Source organism: Oncorhynchus mykiss, chromosome 16 (genome assembly GCF_013265735.2).
Source record: "Oncorhynchus mykiss isolate Arlee chromosome 16, USDA_OmykA_1.1, whole genome shotgun sequence".
NCBI lineage: Eukaryota > Metazoa > Chordata > Actinopteri > Salmoniformes > Salmonidae > Oncorhynchus > Oncorhynchus mykiss.
In genome coordinates this window covers 47,140,837-47,158,237 of record NC_048580.1, presented here as the reverse complement: position 1 = coordinate 47,158,237, position 17,401 = coordinate 47,140,837, and the positions used below count along the sequence as shown (strand labels likewise).

The window sequence follows — 17,401 nt, the reverse complement described above, 5'->3', positions numbered from 1 at the left end:
CTTGGGAAAAGCTCTAATCCATTCAAATAGATGCCTACCTCAAAGGTTCATACACATTTCTCGATTTATACATTTCATTCTCACGATGCATAATTCGATTTTATGGACATTCAACAATCATAGGCGACACATGCAACATCACGACAAATGAAACTACTGGCCGCCTCGTGTTAGATCAGTGACAAATGTATTTTAATTTGGTCATATACTCTATTGAATGTATACAGGCACAAAAACAGGTTTTAAAAGCAGCTACGGTATTTTCAACATACCTAATGAACAACATACATTACTAGCTATGTCTTCTCCATAGAACAGACAGTGTCCATTATGGGCACATGCTTCGTCTGTCTTTGCATGCCGGTCATCAAATGCAACCAGCTGTATTGTGTGCCAGTCTCACAGAGATGGGTGTTACCCGTTAGTTAATAACTAATAATGTACAATGAAGGGTGATTGAGGTTTATAAAGTGCAAACATATTATTTCGTGTCTATGATTAGTTCATTTACATCAGGTCTGCCACAGAGTAACTCCTATATAGGCCATGAAAATACTCACAGTGTTCACTTACAGTAAGAGCAATAACCTAAATGTATTTAATCTACAGTTCCCCCTAGTGGTCTGTTTTTTTATGTCCATGTTGAGAACCCAGTTCTGAGAACCCATTGTTGGCTCAGCGAATGTGGGCCATCTCCTCTAGGAAGGGGGTCTTCATGCAGCCAGTGCAGAGCTGATCCATCCACAGGGGCGCCTCGTGCTGCAGAGGGGTGCGTCGGGGGTAGAAGGTGTAGGAGAGGTCGTAGTTCAGCAGGCAGCTGATGGAGGCCATGTAGACGTCTGAGAAGCGACACAGGCGGCGGGAGAAGTAGGTGGGGTTGTGACAGGTGCGGAAGATGCTGCCGAACTGGGGGTTGAAGAGGTTCTTTGTTCTTAGTCTGTAATAAAAAAGGGACAAGAGAGGAAGAGATAATACAAATACAAGTGGGTCATTTTCAGGCTCTGCAGATATGAAATCCTAATCACTTCAATGTCCAGAGAAAAAGGTACTCAATTAGTACCACTAAATCCATCTGACCAACCTGAGCTCCTCTCTCTCCTTCAGCCAATCCTGCAGAACCTCCCTAGACTGTGAATCCCGATGCATCTACAAAAGGACATGACAAGAGTCAGCTACTGTATGGGAAGAACTTGACAATCCTACTTAAGATGTACAGATACAGCTCCTTATCAAATAATGAATTCAAAAGAGACCTTGTATGTATGTCAATATGGGGAGAAGGGAAAACATGCCAGTGTCTATTCCCCAGAGGAGTGTACCTGCATGCGTTCCAGCAGGCCTGTGAGGGCCTGAAGCCATGTGAGGCTCTGGGCATATTGTTCTGTGTTCACCACCTTGGTCTCCAGATCCAGCTCAGGCACGATGGCTCCCGTACGCCACCCATGACGCAGCATCAGATCCTTGTAAAAGACAGTAAACCAGCTCCAAGGTTTAATTAGTGAGTGAAAGAATATAATACAATATAATATTTTGTTCACCAAAGAGTGAGCTTGGGTTTCACCTCTCAGCAGGCAGCATGAAGACACATTTAATAATTGTTATAATTGGGTTTATAGGAGTTCAATATGTGTGTAGTATATTGGTTCCTAGTTTATCATTATCATAATTGAAAAATATGGACTTTATGAGCCGGAAGCAATACCTGCTAAAGCCCAAGGATGGCAGTCACCAGAGAACAACTTCCACAAGTAATGATTCGTCACCTCCATCAGACTCGCTCTCCAAATCGTCTAGTCGATTTTGAGGTAAGCTACGGGTCAAGGAAGAGAACACCATACAGACCACCCCAACGAGGGACCACGAGTAGAGGTCGCTGTGGGAGGAATTACTTTCTCTCACAACCAGACCTGCAGCAGTTAAACTCCTACAAAAGATGAGAGAAGCACCCGCTCTTCTTCCAGAACGCTCACAACGTGCCTGAAGCTAACTGAAGAGGAGAGTGACAAGTTGAGGTGTGAGATAATGGAATTATTAGGAAGAGCTAACCTCATCTGCGTCAATGAGTATCCAGCAGTTCAATTCACCTCCCAGGCTGCGTCGCAACATTGAGGATGGAGTCTCATTCTCATCGGTTGCCAACTCACCAGCACCCCACAGCAGGCACACCCCGACTCGAGGTCATCAAGATCAACGTCAGCCTGAGCTGGCATAGCTGGTGACAACCAGAGAGGACACACCGAGGTCACAAAGGCAGCGTCATAAGAACGAACAACTCATTGAAGAACTCAGGATCAGAGAGCTCCCCGACCCAGACCAGTCATCATCGTCATCATCAACTCAATCAAATCCTCACTGTCGTGAGCCATCACCTACACCTGACCGCCGCCATCGCCAGCCTACACCTGACTGCCGCTATCGCCAGCCGACACCTGACCGCCGCTGTCACCCGACACCCGACACCTGACCACTGTTGTCAGCCTATACCTAACAGCCGTCAGCATACACCTGAACCCCACTGTCAGCCACACCTGATCGCCATCGTCAGCCTACACCTGATCGCTGTCATCAGCCCTCACCTGATCACCGCCACTGCGACTACTCACCTGATCGTCGTTGTCACACACCAGTCCGCTACCGCACACCTTCTCCGCCCAGCTGGGAGCGCACCTACCGGAACCAACTCCTAACATCCCCAACTTCGTCAAATAAGACCCACAGGTGTTAGCCCTCGAGAATGTGCTGCCCGTAGATGCAACAGATTGAAACTTGAAGCATATACTTGTTGACCACCTGAATTTGCAGCTAACCGATCGCTGCAGCTGTACATAGTCTATTGGTAAATATCCCACCCATTTTCACCTACCTCATCCCCATACTGTTTTTATTTATTTACTTTTCTGCTCTTTTGCACACCAATATCTCTACCTGTACATGACCATCTGATCATTTATCACTCCAGTGTTAATCTGCAAAATTTTAATTATTCGCCTACCTCCTCATGCCTTTTGCACACAATGTATATAGACTCCCCCCTTTTTTTTCTACTGTGTTATTGACTTGTTAATTGTTTACTCCATGTGTAACTCTGTGTTGTCTGCTCACACTGCTATGCTTTATCTTGGCCAGGTCGCAGTTGCAAATGAGAACTTGTTCTCAACTAGCCTACCTGGTTAAATAAAGGTGAAATAAAAAATATAAAAAAATAAATGTGGGCAAGAGCTACCAAAGTATGGTTCTCAATCAGAGACGACAGACAGCTGTCCCTGATTGAGAACCATACCCGGCCAAAAACAAAGAAATGCAAAAACATAGAAAAAAGAACATAGAATGCCAACCCTAGTCACACCCTGGCCTAACCAAAATAGAGAATAAAAAGCCTCTCTATTGCCAGGGAGTGACAGTGAGAGTGCAAGAAGATGGCACGCAGTTCAGCTGCGACCAAGGCAGGGACCACCCTGGCTCACGCAGTGATCAGCGAAAAGACAAGACTTTCCCCAAGACCACCACCAGCCTCCGCGGAGGTGAGCAAAGAAAGGACAAAGCCAAAGCCTGTACAGTACCAGTCTCCGGTGGAAAGGTCATGGGAGAAGCACTGCCTGTTCAGTACTTCTTTGTGAGCTCTGGTTCACCCAGGATGGCAATGTCTGTCTGACACTCTGGTCTACAAGCATGGTCACATGGAGAAAGCTGGGCCCACCATGCACAATATATGGAGAAAGCTGTACGAGCCAGTACGATCCACTCAGCTTCATCATCCCATACACTAGAGGTCTTCATGAATCCATCTGGACCCGAATACCTGAGACCTGATCCAGGTCCCGAGTAGGTCCGGATCCAGAATTCTAAAAATGGTCACTAGTCTGGGTCAGATCTGATATGATATGATTGTCACGGGTATGTATAATTTTAACTGACTTGTCCGGAAGGGGCCGTACAGATCCGAACGTGACAGCTGCAGTAGAAAGAGGGAGAGAGAAAAAGGTTATCATTAATGCTGCTGCTCTTGCTTTTCTCAAGAGTGTAGCGTGGCGTGTGTAGCTTGATGTTGGCCAATTATAAGTCATCAAAGCGGCAATAGGCTACAGTCATAGAGCCTCTGTGTGTGGCAAACGTTAGGAGATATCTAGGCTAATCAATGGAAGATGAAATTAAAATGACGGAATTAAAAGTTAAAGGAGAAGGATAGGCTACAACGACCAAGAGCCAACAAGTAGGCTGCTACCTAATATTCTGCTGTTGTTATTTGTACCTGTAGGAGGAGAAAGCGCATGCACTGCAGCCTCAATTAGCCTAACTAGCTAACGTTAGCTAGCTTAACTAGTTTCTCCCGGGTTTGATGCAGTCAAAACAGGTACTACATAATCATATTTGATGATAAATAACCTAGCTATGGCAGCCATTAGTTTACTATATTACGAGTCAGCTTGGTTGGCTGCTGTCTCTTCCTCCATTCTCCCTGCTTTCCCTGTCACTCGCTCACAGTATTTCCGCATATCGGGTCTAGGTGGGCTTTCCCAAAGTCTATTTCTAAGACCTCCATCATACACCACACAGGCCAAGGCCATGGTCCAGAGGCTCTGAGACAAGAAAAGGGGTTGGGATGACCCAGATCTACCTGAAAATCTCCACGCATGGCTTACTTGTGCCTCAGGTCACACTGCCAAGATGGACCTCCCAGACAGCACAAGAAGTGTCCATGTCTTCAGTGATGTTTCAGAGCATGCGTATGGTGCCGACGCGTACCTCCGCACTGAAGATGCCAATGGGCGGGTCTAGGTGGCATTCCTTGCAGCAATATCAAGAGTGGCTCCAAAATGGCATGACTCGAGCGGTGCCCAGCTGGCAGTGGCCCTCAGAAGAGAACTCACCCTGGAGATCCATGACATCACATACTGATCGGATTCTACAACAGTCTTAACCTGGCTCCAGTCAGACTCCAGCAGGTACAAAGTACTTGTGGGCACAAGACATGCACAAATAGAGGAGCTCACAGATGCCCAGGCCTGGCGTTATGTGGACACAGAGAGCAATCCAGCTGATGCCATCATACGCGGCAAGACACCGTCTCAGAACATGATCATTGGAGTCAATGTCCTCCCTTCCTATGGCATCCTGGCTGAGAAGACCTGACAGGGGCTGTGGAAGCTTACTTGATATGGACTCCTGTCAGCGGACATTAAGTTGTCTCTCCCTGATGTTTCCCAGTAAAAACACTTTTTAGGAGCTAGTGGAAGCCACAATGCAGTCACTACACGAGGCGGACAGTAGTGCCAAAATATCCTCAGCTGACAACTTCAAGCAAGCCGAACTCAAAGTTCTCAGACATGCCCAGTCAGAGTTTCCCAGAAGACCTCTCCCTACTAGAAGCAGGTAAAGCCAGTTCCTCCAAGCAGCCGTCTGGTGACTCTGGCCCCAGAGTACAACAACGACTCCGGAAAGATCCGAATTGAAGGCTTTCGGAGATGTGATTCGGTCACAAGGCTACTAATTAAGAAATATGACAAGCAGACAAGCAGAGAGGGTGTTTGTCGAGTTACTTCGAGGGATCTGGATTCTGAGGGGGGGGCAGCTATCTGTCGCTTCCAGCATGGTGATGCCATACAGATATACCTAAGATGGCTGACCTGCCTCCAGCCCAACTGCGGTTCTACAAGCCGACGTTCTATACTACAGGTGTGGAATGCATTGGACCGTATATTATCAAGATTGGCTAAAGAAATGAAAAGAGACAGGGCATCATCTGTACAGGTGGATCTATTGTCGAACATAGATACAAATTCGTTCCTGATGCTTTTGAGATGCTTCATCACTCGCAGAGGAAAGCCCTTTTGAGATCTTGTCCAATTGAGGAACACATTTCAAGGGAGCCAAAAGCCAAAAGTGGCACAGGGGTAAGGAAGACCTTGCCGTGGGGAGCGTTGTGATGATCGTGGACAATCAGTCTTCTAGAGCGCTCTGGCAAATTGGAACTGTCAAGTCAGTTATCCCTGAAGCAGGCGGGAAAGTGAGGACAGTGGAGATCCAAGTCAAAGACAGAACCTACGTCAGGCCTGTCTGTAACGGGATTCGTCCTCCTCTGACGAGGAGTATGAGAGATCGGACCAATACGCAGCGTGGTAAGTGTTCATGATATTTAATAGAACAGAACACTTAAATACAAAAACAACAAGCGAACGAAAAATGAAACCGAAACAGTTCTGTCTGGTGCAGACAGAAAACAATCACCCACAAAACACAGGTGGGAAAAGGCTACCTAAGTATGATTCTCAATCAGAGACAACGAACGACACCTGCCTCTGATTGAGAACCATACTAGGCCAAACACATAGAAAATATAACATAGAAAAAGGAACATAGACAACCCACCCCAACTCACGCCCTGACCAACACAAAGACATAAAAAATAAACTAAGGTCAGAATGTGACACTGTCGCTCGGCTTATCCAGCTGTCCACCCTTCCTCAAGAAGCTACTGACCCTTAGCTGGCATGTCAGTTGAAGCAAATTCGTTCAACACATTTGGGGGCGGATGAAAAAACGGCCAGCTTTGTAGCACTCCCTTCTGGTTAGTTTAGTCAGGCAGTTTTCAGACCTTAACCACCTTTAGTTTTCTTTTTGACCAAGGTCACCCCAGTCATTCTTATATTAACCAATCAGCAGCCTCTATTGCCAAGACTTCAGGTTAATTCATTTAGGACCCCTAGCATGGCAGGGCATAAGCCAGATAACATGGCTTTCCATCCTGACAAGCATCACCTTTTTCACTCAGCAACCTTTTTCCTATTGTGGACAATGTCCTTGCTATCTAACATTTTATTATGCATGCATCTCAAATGTAAGCGCCTTAAGATCTTAATGTCGGTTTTGGAGCTAAGTATTTCCTGTTGTTGTATTTTGATATTTATGTTGAGTTTGTTAGCTAGCTCGCGCTCCCGCCAGCATTAGTGCTAGCTTTAGCATTTACATTGAGAATGCATTAGTATGCCTAGTAGCATTAGCTATTTGTTAGTGTTTTCAATTTGTGGTCAGACTGTGTGTGTGTGTGTGTGTGTGTGTGTGTGTGTGTGTGTGTGTGTGTGTGTGTGTGTGTGTGTGTTTGTTTTCTGTCCATTAAAAAAAAACTAAACTGGAAATACTGTCTCCTCATTGTTTTGGATGGACATTGCTGTAGTGGTTACTACCAACCTGGAAACTGAGTTTTCTATCTATTTGAATGGTCCTTTGATTTTGTAACCAAACCATATTTTTCAATCATAGTGATAAAATAGTCACTCACAGCCAAGTCACTGTAGAGATGGTCTCCAAAGTATAGCACACTGGACCCTCTCCAGCCTGTCAGCCTCAGGAAGTCGTACAGGTTTCCCTGAAACACAAACTAAATGCCTCAGTATTCTGTTAAGGGGGAAATGAGGTCATGAGCATTGTAGTTTAATATTGAAGGTGTACACACTTGTTTGTAGATCTGTCCTTTGTCCAGACTGTTTATTTTGTCCCACTGGAGGTCACCATTTCCATCCAGGCGTCTAAATGGTCTGTAAAAGGGGCAACATTGGCGAGCAAATTGAATATGGTCCCAATAAACACATGACAACCTGGTCAACAAGAACACTCCATACTCACTTGACACAGTCATTGAAGAAGTGTGGTTTGTCTGCCTGAACGATGACCACATCAAAGAAGTCCCTCCAGTCCTTCCCAACCATGTACCTCATGCCTTTATCCCTACAATCAGAGATATCAGAGTGACTGGACCACAGGAGGCTGCTGAGGGAAGGACAGCTCATAATAATGGTTGGAACGGAGCAAATGGAATGGCATCAAACACGTGGGAACTATGTGCTTGATATATTTGATACCGTTCCACTTCAGCCATTACCAATCTTACAGAGAAAGCAACAGAGGTGTGGCTCATTCCATTCACCAAAATATACTGTGCAGACTGACTGTGAGTGCTTCTGCCCACTCTTCCCATTCGTCAATAGTTTTCTGACTGAATGATACGTCAGTGTTTGTGCTTCCTCTGTCAATCATGTTGGGTAACCATGAAAACAAGTCATTGACATTAGGAGAATGACTCATCCTCTTCCACGATCCATCGTAACTGTGGTCGATTCACCAACCAATCAATACGTCATTCAAACCAACATGACCCTGGGTCTTCATCCTCAGATGGAAACTCACACAAAGCTGAAGGGGCTGTTGGTGATGAGGAACAGTTTCTTCCCGTGGCTGACCAGGCGATGCAGAACAGCATACGTCTCATCCCTTCCCAGAATGTACTTCTCTATGGATGGGAAATGAGGGGAAAAATAACAACATGTCAAGCTTTAACATTCTGCAGGCTTCTGAAAATAAGGTATTTGACTGGACCACAAACAGAATCCAACATCGCTCACCCAGATCTTGCATGATCCATTTGTACATGTAGCCTTTGATGTGAACCATTCCAATGGCTTCCTGAGGATAAAAATAACATGCATTATGCATTATGCAAATAACAAGTGCCAATGAATCTACTTAAATTCAGTTACAACATGTATCTACAGATAAGGATAAATTCAACATGCTCATAGTGCATATAGTCAGGTTCTGAATATCACACTCTCTACTCCAACCCAGTCTAACAGGCAGAAGAGCTTGGTTACGAAAAGGAGGAGGGAGGATAAAGTCAAAGCTAGATCACGTCTGTTTCTTCTGGCAGACAAAGTGAATCTGAAAAGGACAAACTGTAAGCTAAACCCTTTGACCCCAGTATGGAATGAGAACAGCTATTGTTCATTAGTCCACATGTCTGAATCCCTGGCAACCTCTCTCTAGGAGGAGGACAGAGATCTGAACCTGGTGCTGAAACCCCCCACTGTGTCCAAACGGTCAAATTAACCTGGCAGAGGGTTTGGAAAACCAGCAAGAGGGAGGGAAAGAACATTACACAAGGTGATAAATGGCATGAGAGTGTGCTGAGACACTCACTGAAACGTCTTTGTAGAGGTGCTCGGGATCGTACTCGATGTCGTTGGAGATGAAGAAATCATTGGCCACAGCCAGGAGGGTCATCTCTGGGATGGAGAAGATGTCCATGAACTGCTTAACCTTGGGTCCCTGTGGATGATAAATCAGCTGCTTATTGTATTCTTATAAAAAATATACAGTATTACCATGACTCTAAATTGGGTGTGATTAGAGAAATGCGGTTTCAAAATGTACATGAAATACTTATTTATAAACATTATATTACCACCTAATGCTTCTAGCTCAAATGAGGCACCATGTTTAGAACCAGTTACTTTCCATGGAGGAAAAAATGAAACCAGTGTCCACAGGGAGCAAGGCCTGTACACAGAGCTAATCCCTAATTTATAAAGACAGGGATCCCAGTGCCAGACCCAGAGGATTGTGGGTAGTGGGCGTATGTTTGTGATGGAAGATTAGAAGGCAGGGGAGGCATGGTGTGCTCCCTCCACAGTGCTGCATTCAATGTAGAAGAATGTAAAGAATGTGAACCTGTGTGAAAACATCAAAGCCCCTGGCCCTACAGACTGAACCTGATGAACAAACACTATGCCACAGTCAGACTGTCAGACCACATCTAGAGATGTATTAAGATTTGTGAAATAATAACCGGTAATTTTAAAAAAACTACAAAAAGGCTTTAACGTTAACATCCTGTAGCAGATTAGCTCTTTTAGATGATTAGTGAAATGTTGCTTGTCAGTTGCTAAAAGAGTAATGACAAAAGTCGAGCTTACAAAATACAATGCTTATATCAAATTACATTTTATTAGTCACATGCGCCGAATACAACAATACAATTTACAACAGTAAATGCTTACTTATAAGCCGTTAACCAACAATGCAGTTTTAAGAAAATACAACAACAAAAAAGTAAGAATAACAAATAATTCAAGAAAGACCGAGCATTCACACGACTCCAACACCCTCATTAAGTTTGCTGATGACACAACAGTGGTAGGCCTGATCAACGACATTGATGAGACAACCTATAGGGAGGAGGTCAGAGACCTGATCGTGTGGTGCCAGGACAACAACCTCTCCCTCAACGTGATCACTGAATGCTCGGTCTTCCTTTTCATGTAGTCCACAATCATCTCCTTTGTCTTGATCACGTTGAGGGAGAGGTTGTTGTCCTTGCACCACACGATCAGGTCTCTGACCTCCTCCCTATAGGTTGTCTCATCAATGTCGGTGATCAGGTCTACCACTGTTGTGTCATCAGCAAACTTAATGAGGGTGTTGGAGTCGTGCCTGGCCGTGCAGTCATGAGTGAACAGGGAGGACAGGAGGGGACTGAGCACGCACCCCTGAGGGGCCCCCGTGTTGAGGATCAGCGTGGCGGATATGTTGTTACCTACCCTTACCACCTGGGGGCGGCCCATCAGGAAGTCAAGCATCCAGTTGCAGAGGGAGGTGTTTAGCCCCAGGGTCCTTAGCTTAGTGATGAGCTTTGAGGGCACTACGGTGTTGAACGCTGAGCTGTAGTCAGTGAATAGCATTCTCACATAGTTGTTCCTTTTGTCCAGGTGGGAAAGGGCAGTGTGGAGTACAATTGAGATTGCATCATCTGTGGATCTGTTGGTGTGGTATGCAAATTGGAGTGGGTCTAGGGTTTCTGGGATAATGGTGTTGATGTGATACATGACCAGCCTTTCAAAGCATTTCATGGCTACAGATGTGAGTGTTTCTGGTCAGTAGTCATTTAGGCAGGGACTACGGTGGTCTGCTTGAAACATGTTGATATTACTGGCAAATGTCAGTGAAGACACTTGCCAGTTGGTCAGCGCATGCTCGGAGTACATGTCCTGGTAATCCGTCTGGCCCAGCTGCATTGTGAATGTTGACCTGTTTAAAAGTCTTACTCACATCGGCTGCGGAGAGCGTGATCACAGTCATCCGGAACAGCTGATGCTCTCCTGCATGTTTCGGTGTTACTTGCCTCGAAGCGAGCATATAAGTTATTTAGCTCGTCTGATAGGCTCGTGTCACTGGGCAGCTCTCGGCTGTTCTTCCCTTTGTAGTCTGTATTAGTTTGCAAGCCCTTCAACATCCGACGAGCGTCGGAGCCGGTGTAGTATGATTCGATCTTAGTCCTTTATTGACGCTTTGCCTGATTGATGGTTCGTCGGAGTGCAAAGCGGGATTTCATTTAAGCTTCCCGGAAATCAGGAGGATAGAGTTATGGTCACATTTGCCAAATGGAGGGCGAGGGAGAGCTTTGTATGCGTCTAAAGGTAATGTCATTTTAAGGACCTGTCCTCATAACTGTTGGCGGCAGATTAAAACAAAATACCTTGATCCTGTCAATGGACTCAGAGTGAATATTTTAACAGGCAACTCCAGAGGTAATATATTCTTCAAGGACACTGACCTTTCCATAGAAGCCGCTGACCTGTTGCAGGGGGACATGGTGCGTCCCCCCATAGAGCCTCAGGACCTCCTCATCTGGAACTGGGTTCAGCCCCCTATAGTGTCAACACAGTTTTAGTGCACTGACTGACATTGCAGAGTGTTATTCACCAACCCATAAACAAAACTCACCGATACACAGTCCCCAGCTGAATGTAATGGAAAGCATCTATCTTCATCAGGAGGCCCTGTGGGAAGACAAAACATATAGTACTGTAAACGCACTGCACCTTGAGATTGGATGTTTAAAAGAGGGGCAGAACTGCTTCATGGGGTTTACCTTTTGAATATCATAGTGAAGACCCCGTGCAGCAAAGTTGGGGATGTAGTCATATTTGCGGATACCTTCAGGGTACTGTCAAACAACAGCAGAAGATGCTCAGATTAGAAGGGCCCACAACTGTTCTCATACATGGAATTATCAGGAGAACTGAATATACAATATGTGCTAGTCTATTGGCGGGTTAGTTAGAGAACACACACCTTGAAGTGCTCGATGAGGAAGTCTCGGGCAGTGTTGTAGATCATAGTGTTGAGGGCATCCGAGTAGAGGGCCAGGGTGTAGTCATAGTCAAACCCATAGATGTCCACCTCCGCTAGGCTGACCTCGTTGTTGGCGTAGATAGTGGAGGAGTTGAGCAGGTTACACACACTTGGTGGGATCAGGTCTGGAAAGAGACAGCACAGAGACATACATTGTAATAGAGAGACAACATAATAGACCGATACTATGTTTATAACTACAGCTTTACACCATTTGGGACTTCAATGTTAAGTTCTAATGTTTTTTTTAGATGATGCCAATTGCACAGCAGGAGTGCACTGTACCTGAAGCAAAGTACTGAGCTTAGTGAGGCAAGCAACAACAGGATTACAGGGAATTCATAGGGGGTAAAAAATGTGAAACACTGAACAGGATTTAGAGGCAAATTAACTTTTGCGGAGCACACACACACACACACACAGCCAAATGTGTTTATAATCTAAATCACTGGACATAAAGATTTAGCAAAATCCCTGATTTTCATGTGAATATTCTAAAATCAGCATAAACACAATATGCCTATTTCCATCAAAATGACTTGTTGCAAATAAAAGGCTGTGTGTGATGACCTAGGCCTAGCGCACATGCAAATACCTTTTGAGGGAAGATTCCCATGGAACGAATAAAGAAATACAAGTTAAATGGGTTTCCATCGACTTTTCAACTCTACGGATGGTTTTCTCACAATGTTTTATAGCGAATGTGCCCAGTCTGGTATTGGCACGTTCGCTCTAACCAACAGCGCTATCTGCGCTTTGTTGGCTACAGCGCACAGATAGCCTACATGATGAGATTATTATTATGGACAAAAGAGCGAGACTATTTTTATTTGTCAAACTGCTGCCAAACATCGATTATCATGTCACCAGAATAAGACCCTCGATATTTATTGGAAAGGAGCGTCAAGCTCATCACCGTGCACTTTCACCACCCAGTGAAGTTTATCATAATTGATTGAATCTCTAGCCCTCTCGCAAAAAAATATTTTATGGAAACATGGTCAGTGTCTATTTGTGATTGCTCTGCGTGTTTACAACCCGGTTCTTCCAGAACAATCGTAACAGCCACACAGCAAACACACAGACTCAGATTAAAAAGAGGATCACCAACGGTTTCCCAATCTATCACTAAATCCCTGGAATATGACGACGCTACCGTGTTTCATTTTTAGCTGTCTATGACAGATAAGTGGGCCAAGGTCTTTTGGATGAGACAAGTGACGGCAGCTGGCCTTCAACGTGATAGATTGACCATATCTAGCTTGTAACCTCATTCTCAAGAGTTGTGTCTCTCCTCTAACTCTGCCTCTACCTACATTACCAAGTACGATCCTTCTTATGTCTTTATAGTGGAGGTTATGGCCATGTGTTTGTGTGCTGACATAATGATGACAATCTAAAGAAGGAGTAGATAATGAATCAGAATATGCAATCGTGTGGCTAGTGGGTAAATGAGAAAGAGTGTGTCAGAGACCATGGCCTGTCCTGTAGGGGTTTGGGATTGGTTCTGAGATCGTTTTTTGAATATAGCCTGTAGAATTATAGAGTATGTTGGCTACAACAATTTGTCTCACTTTCATTTTTTCAAAACAAGACCAATGACAGGATTGCCATCCAGCTGTCATGCTTGACCCACTTTCAAACCTAGGGAAGGGATGAACTGTTACAGCACTGGTCTAGAAGAGGATGAACTCATATAATCCCTGTGCATACGGTAATGTCTTCAACCAGGACATGACAAGACCATCAGCAGCAGATGGGGAGTAGTACTGAATCACTCCCCATCAGCACCCATCACTATAAGTGTCCGCACATCACAAATTATGGGAATCCTTTGAAGTTTACCGTGCTGACATTGAGCTTATTTGTATGTTGTATTTATTAAGGATCCCCATTGGCTCCTGCCAAGGCAGCAGCTACTCTTCCTGGGGTTTATTATGGGTCCCCATTAGTTCCTGCCAAGGCAGCAGCTACTCTTCCTGGGGTCCAGCAACATTAAGGCAGTTACATATAATTTAAAATATTACATTTCCTAACACTTTTCACAACACATTAAGTGTGTTCCCTCAGGCCACTACTCTCCTACCACGTATCTACAATACAACATCCATGTGTACGTGTTTGTAGAGTGCGTGTCTTATCATGTGTATTTGTGCCTGAGTGTCTCTTCACAGTCCCCACTGTTCCATAAGGTGTATTTTCATGTTTTTTTATATCTGATTCTACTGCTCGCATCAGTTACCTGATGTGGAATAGAGTTCTATGTAGTCATGGCTCTATGTAGTACTGTGTGCCTCCCATAGTCTGTTCTGGACTTGTGGATTGTGAAGAGACCTCTGGTGGCATGTCTTGTGGGGTGTGCATGGGTGTTCGAACTGTGTGCTGGTAGTTTAAACAGACAGCTTGGTGCATTCAGCTTGTCAACACTTCTTAAAAAAACAAATAGTGATTAAGTCAATCTCTCCTCCACTTTGAGCCATGACAAATCTACATGCATATTATTAATGTTAGCTCTCTGTGTACATTTAAGGGCCAGCCGTGCTGCCCTGTTCTGAGCCAATTGTAATTTTCCGAGGTCTCTCTGTGGCAACTGACCACACAACTGAACAGTAGGTGTGACAAAACTAGGGCCTGTAGGACCTGCCTTGTTGATAGTGTTGTTAAAAAGGCAGAGCATCGCTTTATTATGGACAGACTTCTCTCCATCTTAGCTACTGTTGTATCAACATGTTTTGACCATGACAGTTTACAATCCAGGGTTACTCCATGCAGTTTAGTCACCTCAGCTTTCTCAATTTCAACATGATTTAGTTGAGGTTTATGGTTTAGTGAATGATTTGTCCCAAATACAATGCTTTTATATATATTTTTTTATATTTAGGACTAACTTATTCTTTGCCACCCATTCTGAAACTAACTGCAGCTCTTTGTTAAGTGTTGCAGTGATTTAATTCGCTGTAGTAGCTGACGTGTATAGTGTTGAGTCACTCGCATACATGGACACACTGGCATGTCATTAGTAAAGATTGAGAAAAGTAAGGGGCCTAGAAAGATGCCCTGGGGAATTCTTGATTCTACCTGGATTGTGTTGGAGAGGCCTCCATTAAAGAACACCCTCTGTGTTCTGTTAGACAGGTAACTCTTTATCCACAATATAGCAGGGGGTGTAAAGCCATAACACAAAAATGTTTTTTCCATCAGCCGACTATGATCGGTAATGTATGTCAAAAGCCGCACTGAGGTCTAACAAAACAGCTCCAACAATCTTGTTATCATCATTTTCTCTCAGCCAATCATCAGTCATTTGTTGAATGTCCTTCCCAAAAGCAATGCTGATAGTTTGTTGTCAATTTGTTTACAGTAAAATAGCATTTTAAGAAAAAAGTTTACTAAGGGTTGATTGGTCGGCTATTTGAGCCAGTAAAGGGGGCTTTACTATTCTTGGGTAGCAGAATTACTTTTGCTTCCCTCCAGGCCAGAGGGCACACACTTTCTTGTAGGCTTAAATTGAAGATATGACAAACAGGAGTGGCAATATCGTCCGTTATCCTCAGTAATTTTCCATCCAAGTTGTCAGACCCAGGTGGCTTGTCATTGTTGATAGACATTTCTTTCACCTCCTCCACACTCAGTTTACAGAATTCAAAATTACAATGCTTCTCTTTCATAATTTCATCAGTTATACTTGGATGTGTAGTGTCAGCGTTTGTTGCTGTCATGTCATGCATAAATTTGCTATACCTCGCCAAATTATTAAAGTAATTGGCAATATAAGTAGGTTTCGTAATGAATGAGCCACCTGATTCAATGAATGATGGAGCAGAATTTGACTTTTTGCCCAAAATTTCATTTAAGGTGCTCCAAGGCTTTTTGCTATCATTCTTTATATAATGTATTTGTTTCATAGTATACTTTCTTATTGTTATTCAGTTTAGTCACATTATTTCTCAATTTGCAGTAGGTTTGGGGGAGGAAATATGACAAAGGACGACTGTGAGGTCAGTCTACTACTTACCGTGCACAAGCCGTTTCATCTCATTATAACGTGCCCATAAGTATGTCCTATGATCTGCTTTTGGGGCAGTGGAGGAGTACGATCGTCCAGGCACTGTCAACGGCTCCTCGGGACCCTTCTTGCCCCCAACCTGATGTCTTTGAGCGGCAGGTGTAGAGGAGCAAGCGGCAGGTAAAGGCATCGCCGCCGACCTGCAATTGGATTCACAGCTTTGATCTTTACATTTCTTCTCTTCACTTTTCAATTCCCTGCTTGTTGAAAAGTTTATAATTTTCGAAGATCTTGAAAGGGGTGGTGTCCTGCTACCGTTTTGCCACAATGCACGGCCCAGTGTAGAACCCACTTTTTTGCAGGCCATTCTAAGAAAAAACTGCGAAACCAATGCGTAAAAATATACCCGTAGAGTTTACAATTGCTTTAACGGAACTTGACGAATGAACTTGGTACCTGCTTACATAAAATAAATAGCATGCAGACATGAAAGGCCTGACTTCTCACTCTCCAAGTACCCCTGACTACAGTGTGCAGTTCGGGCAGGGCTCAATGTAGGCGGAGTCAAACGTTTGACCCCGCCTACCTTTTTTTTTGTCCATCTGAGGCTTGACAGTCAGACACTGAATACGAACACACACCTTCGTGCAAGGCACACGTTGAATACAAACGTGTTTCATTTTTGAAGATCGTAAGAAATATTATATAAAGTGGTACCAGCACATGTGTTGTAACACTTTTTGCTTCATGCTATATTTGAGACAAGCTACTGATATTGTTGCAGTGAACAACATACTTGTTATGTATGTCATATACTGTTCAAATTGTGTTGATAAATGTTATAACTTTGTCATTATATTATTCCATTGAGCGTATATACACAGTTACTACCTATCCTGATTTATAATGCTATTTACTTTCCTTATGAGAATGGAGACAGACTATACCATATAGACATACTGACAAGCTGAATGTGTTTTGTACATGAAGTTATACCAGCTCCAGTACAGAGATCAGAGACTCGGGTGACTTTACATCATCTTTACTAAACAACACAATTATCAATTGAAACAATTAACACAGCAGACAAAAACAAGGTTTGACCACTCCTCAAAAATGGCTTCCCTCCTGCTCCTCTAAAGAGGCAAAAACAGTAATTTTGCCTCCACATAGAACATCTCATAATGTCTCTCTAAGTGGAACGAGAACATGAATGGTTCCTCCAGGCCATCATACAACCGTAGTTCTTTAAGGGTTGTAATGCGATATTACCCATCCATCCCAACACACTAGGGAGGGAAATAGTGCTTTTAAATGTTTGGCGTTCGCACCACCTTGCTGCCTCTAGGGTGTCCCTTAGAAGAACATCTGCTTCCTTGAAGAAAAAGGAAGAATAAATATTAAGACTAGTGCCTCATTGGGCGATCAAGA

At 44.0% G+C, this 17,401-nt stretch overlaps 1 protein-coding gene across 1 annotated transcript; it reads right to left on the bottom strand.

The window, feature by feature from the left end:
- Window positions 1-170: 170 nt before the first annotated feature.
- LOC110492140 (5'-nucleotidase domain-containing protein 2) lies at window positions 171-16,536 on the bottom strand. Its single transcript, XM_021566186.2, has 14 exons — window positions 15,980-16,536; window positions 11,905-12,089; window positions 11,702-11,776; window positions 11,554-11,609; window positions 11,384-11,477; window positions 8,971-9,099; window positions 8,397-8,457; window positions 8,182-8,284; window positions 7,621-7,722; window positions 7,451-7,532; window positions 7,277-7,363; window positions 1,320-1,460; window positions 1,082-1,146; window positions 171-937 (listed from the first exon to the last, which is right to left on the bottom strand). Exons 1-14 carry the CDS (start codon window positions 16,335-16,337, stop codon window positions 676-678), a joined length of 1,800 nt encoding a protein of 599 aa, XP_021421861.2. The 5' UTR covers window positions 16,338-16,536; the 3' UTR covers window positions 171-675.
- Window positions 16,537-17,401: the final 865 nt, after the last annotated feature.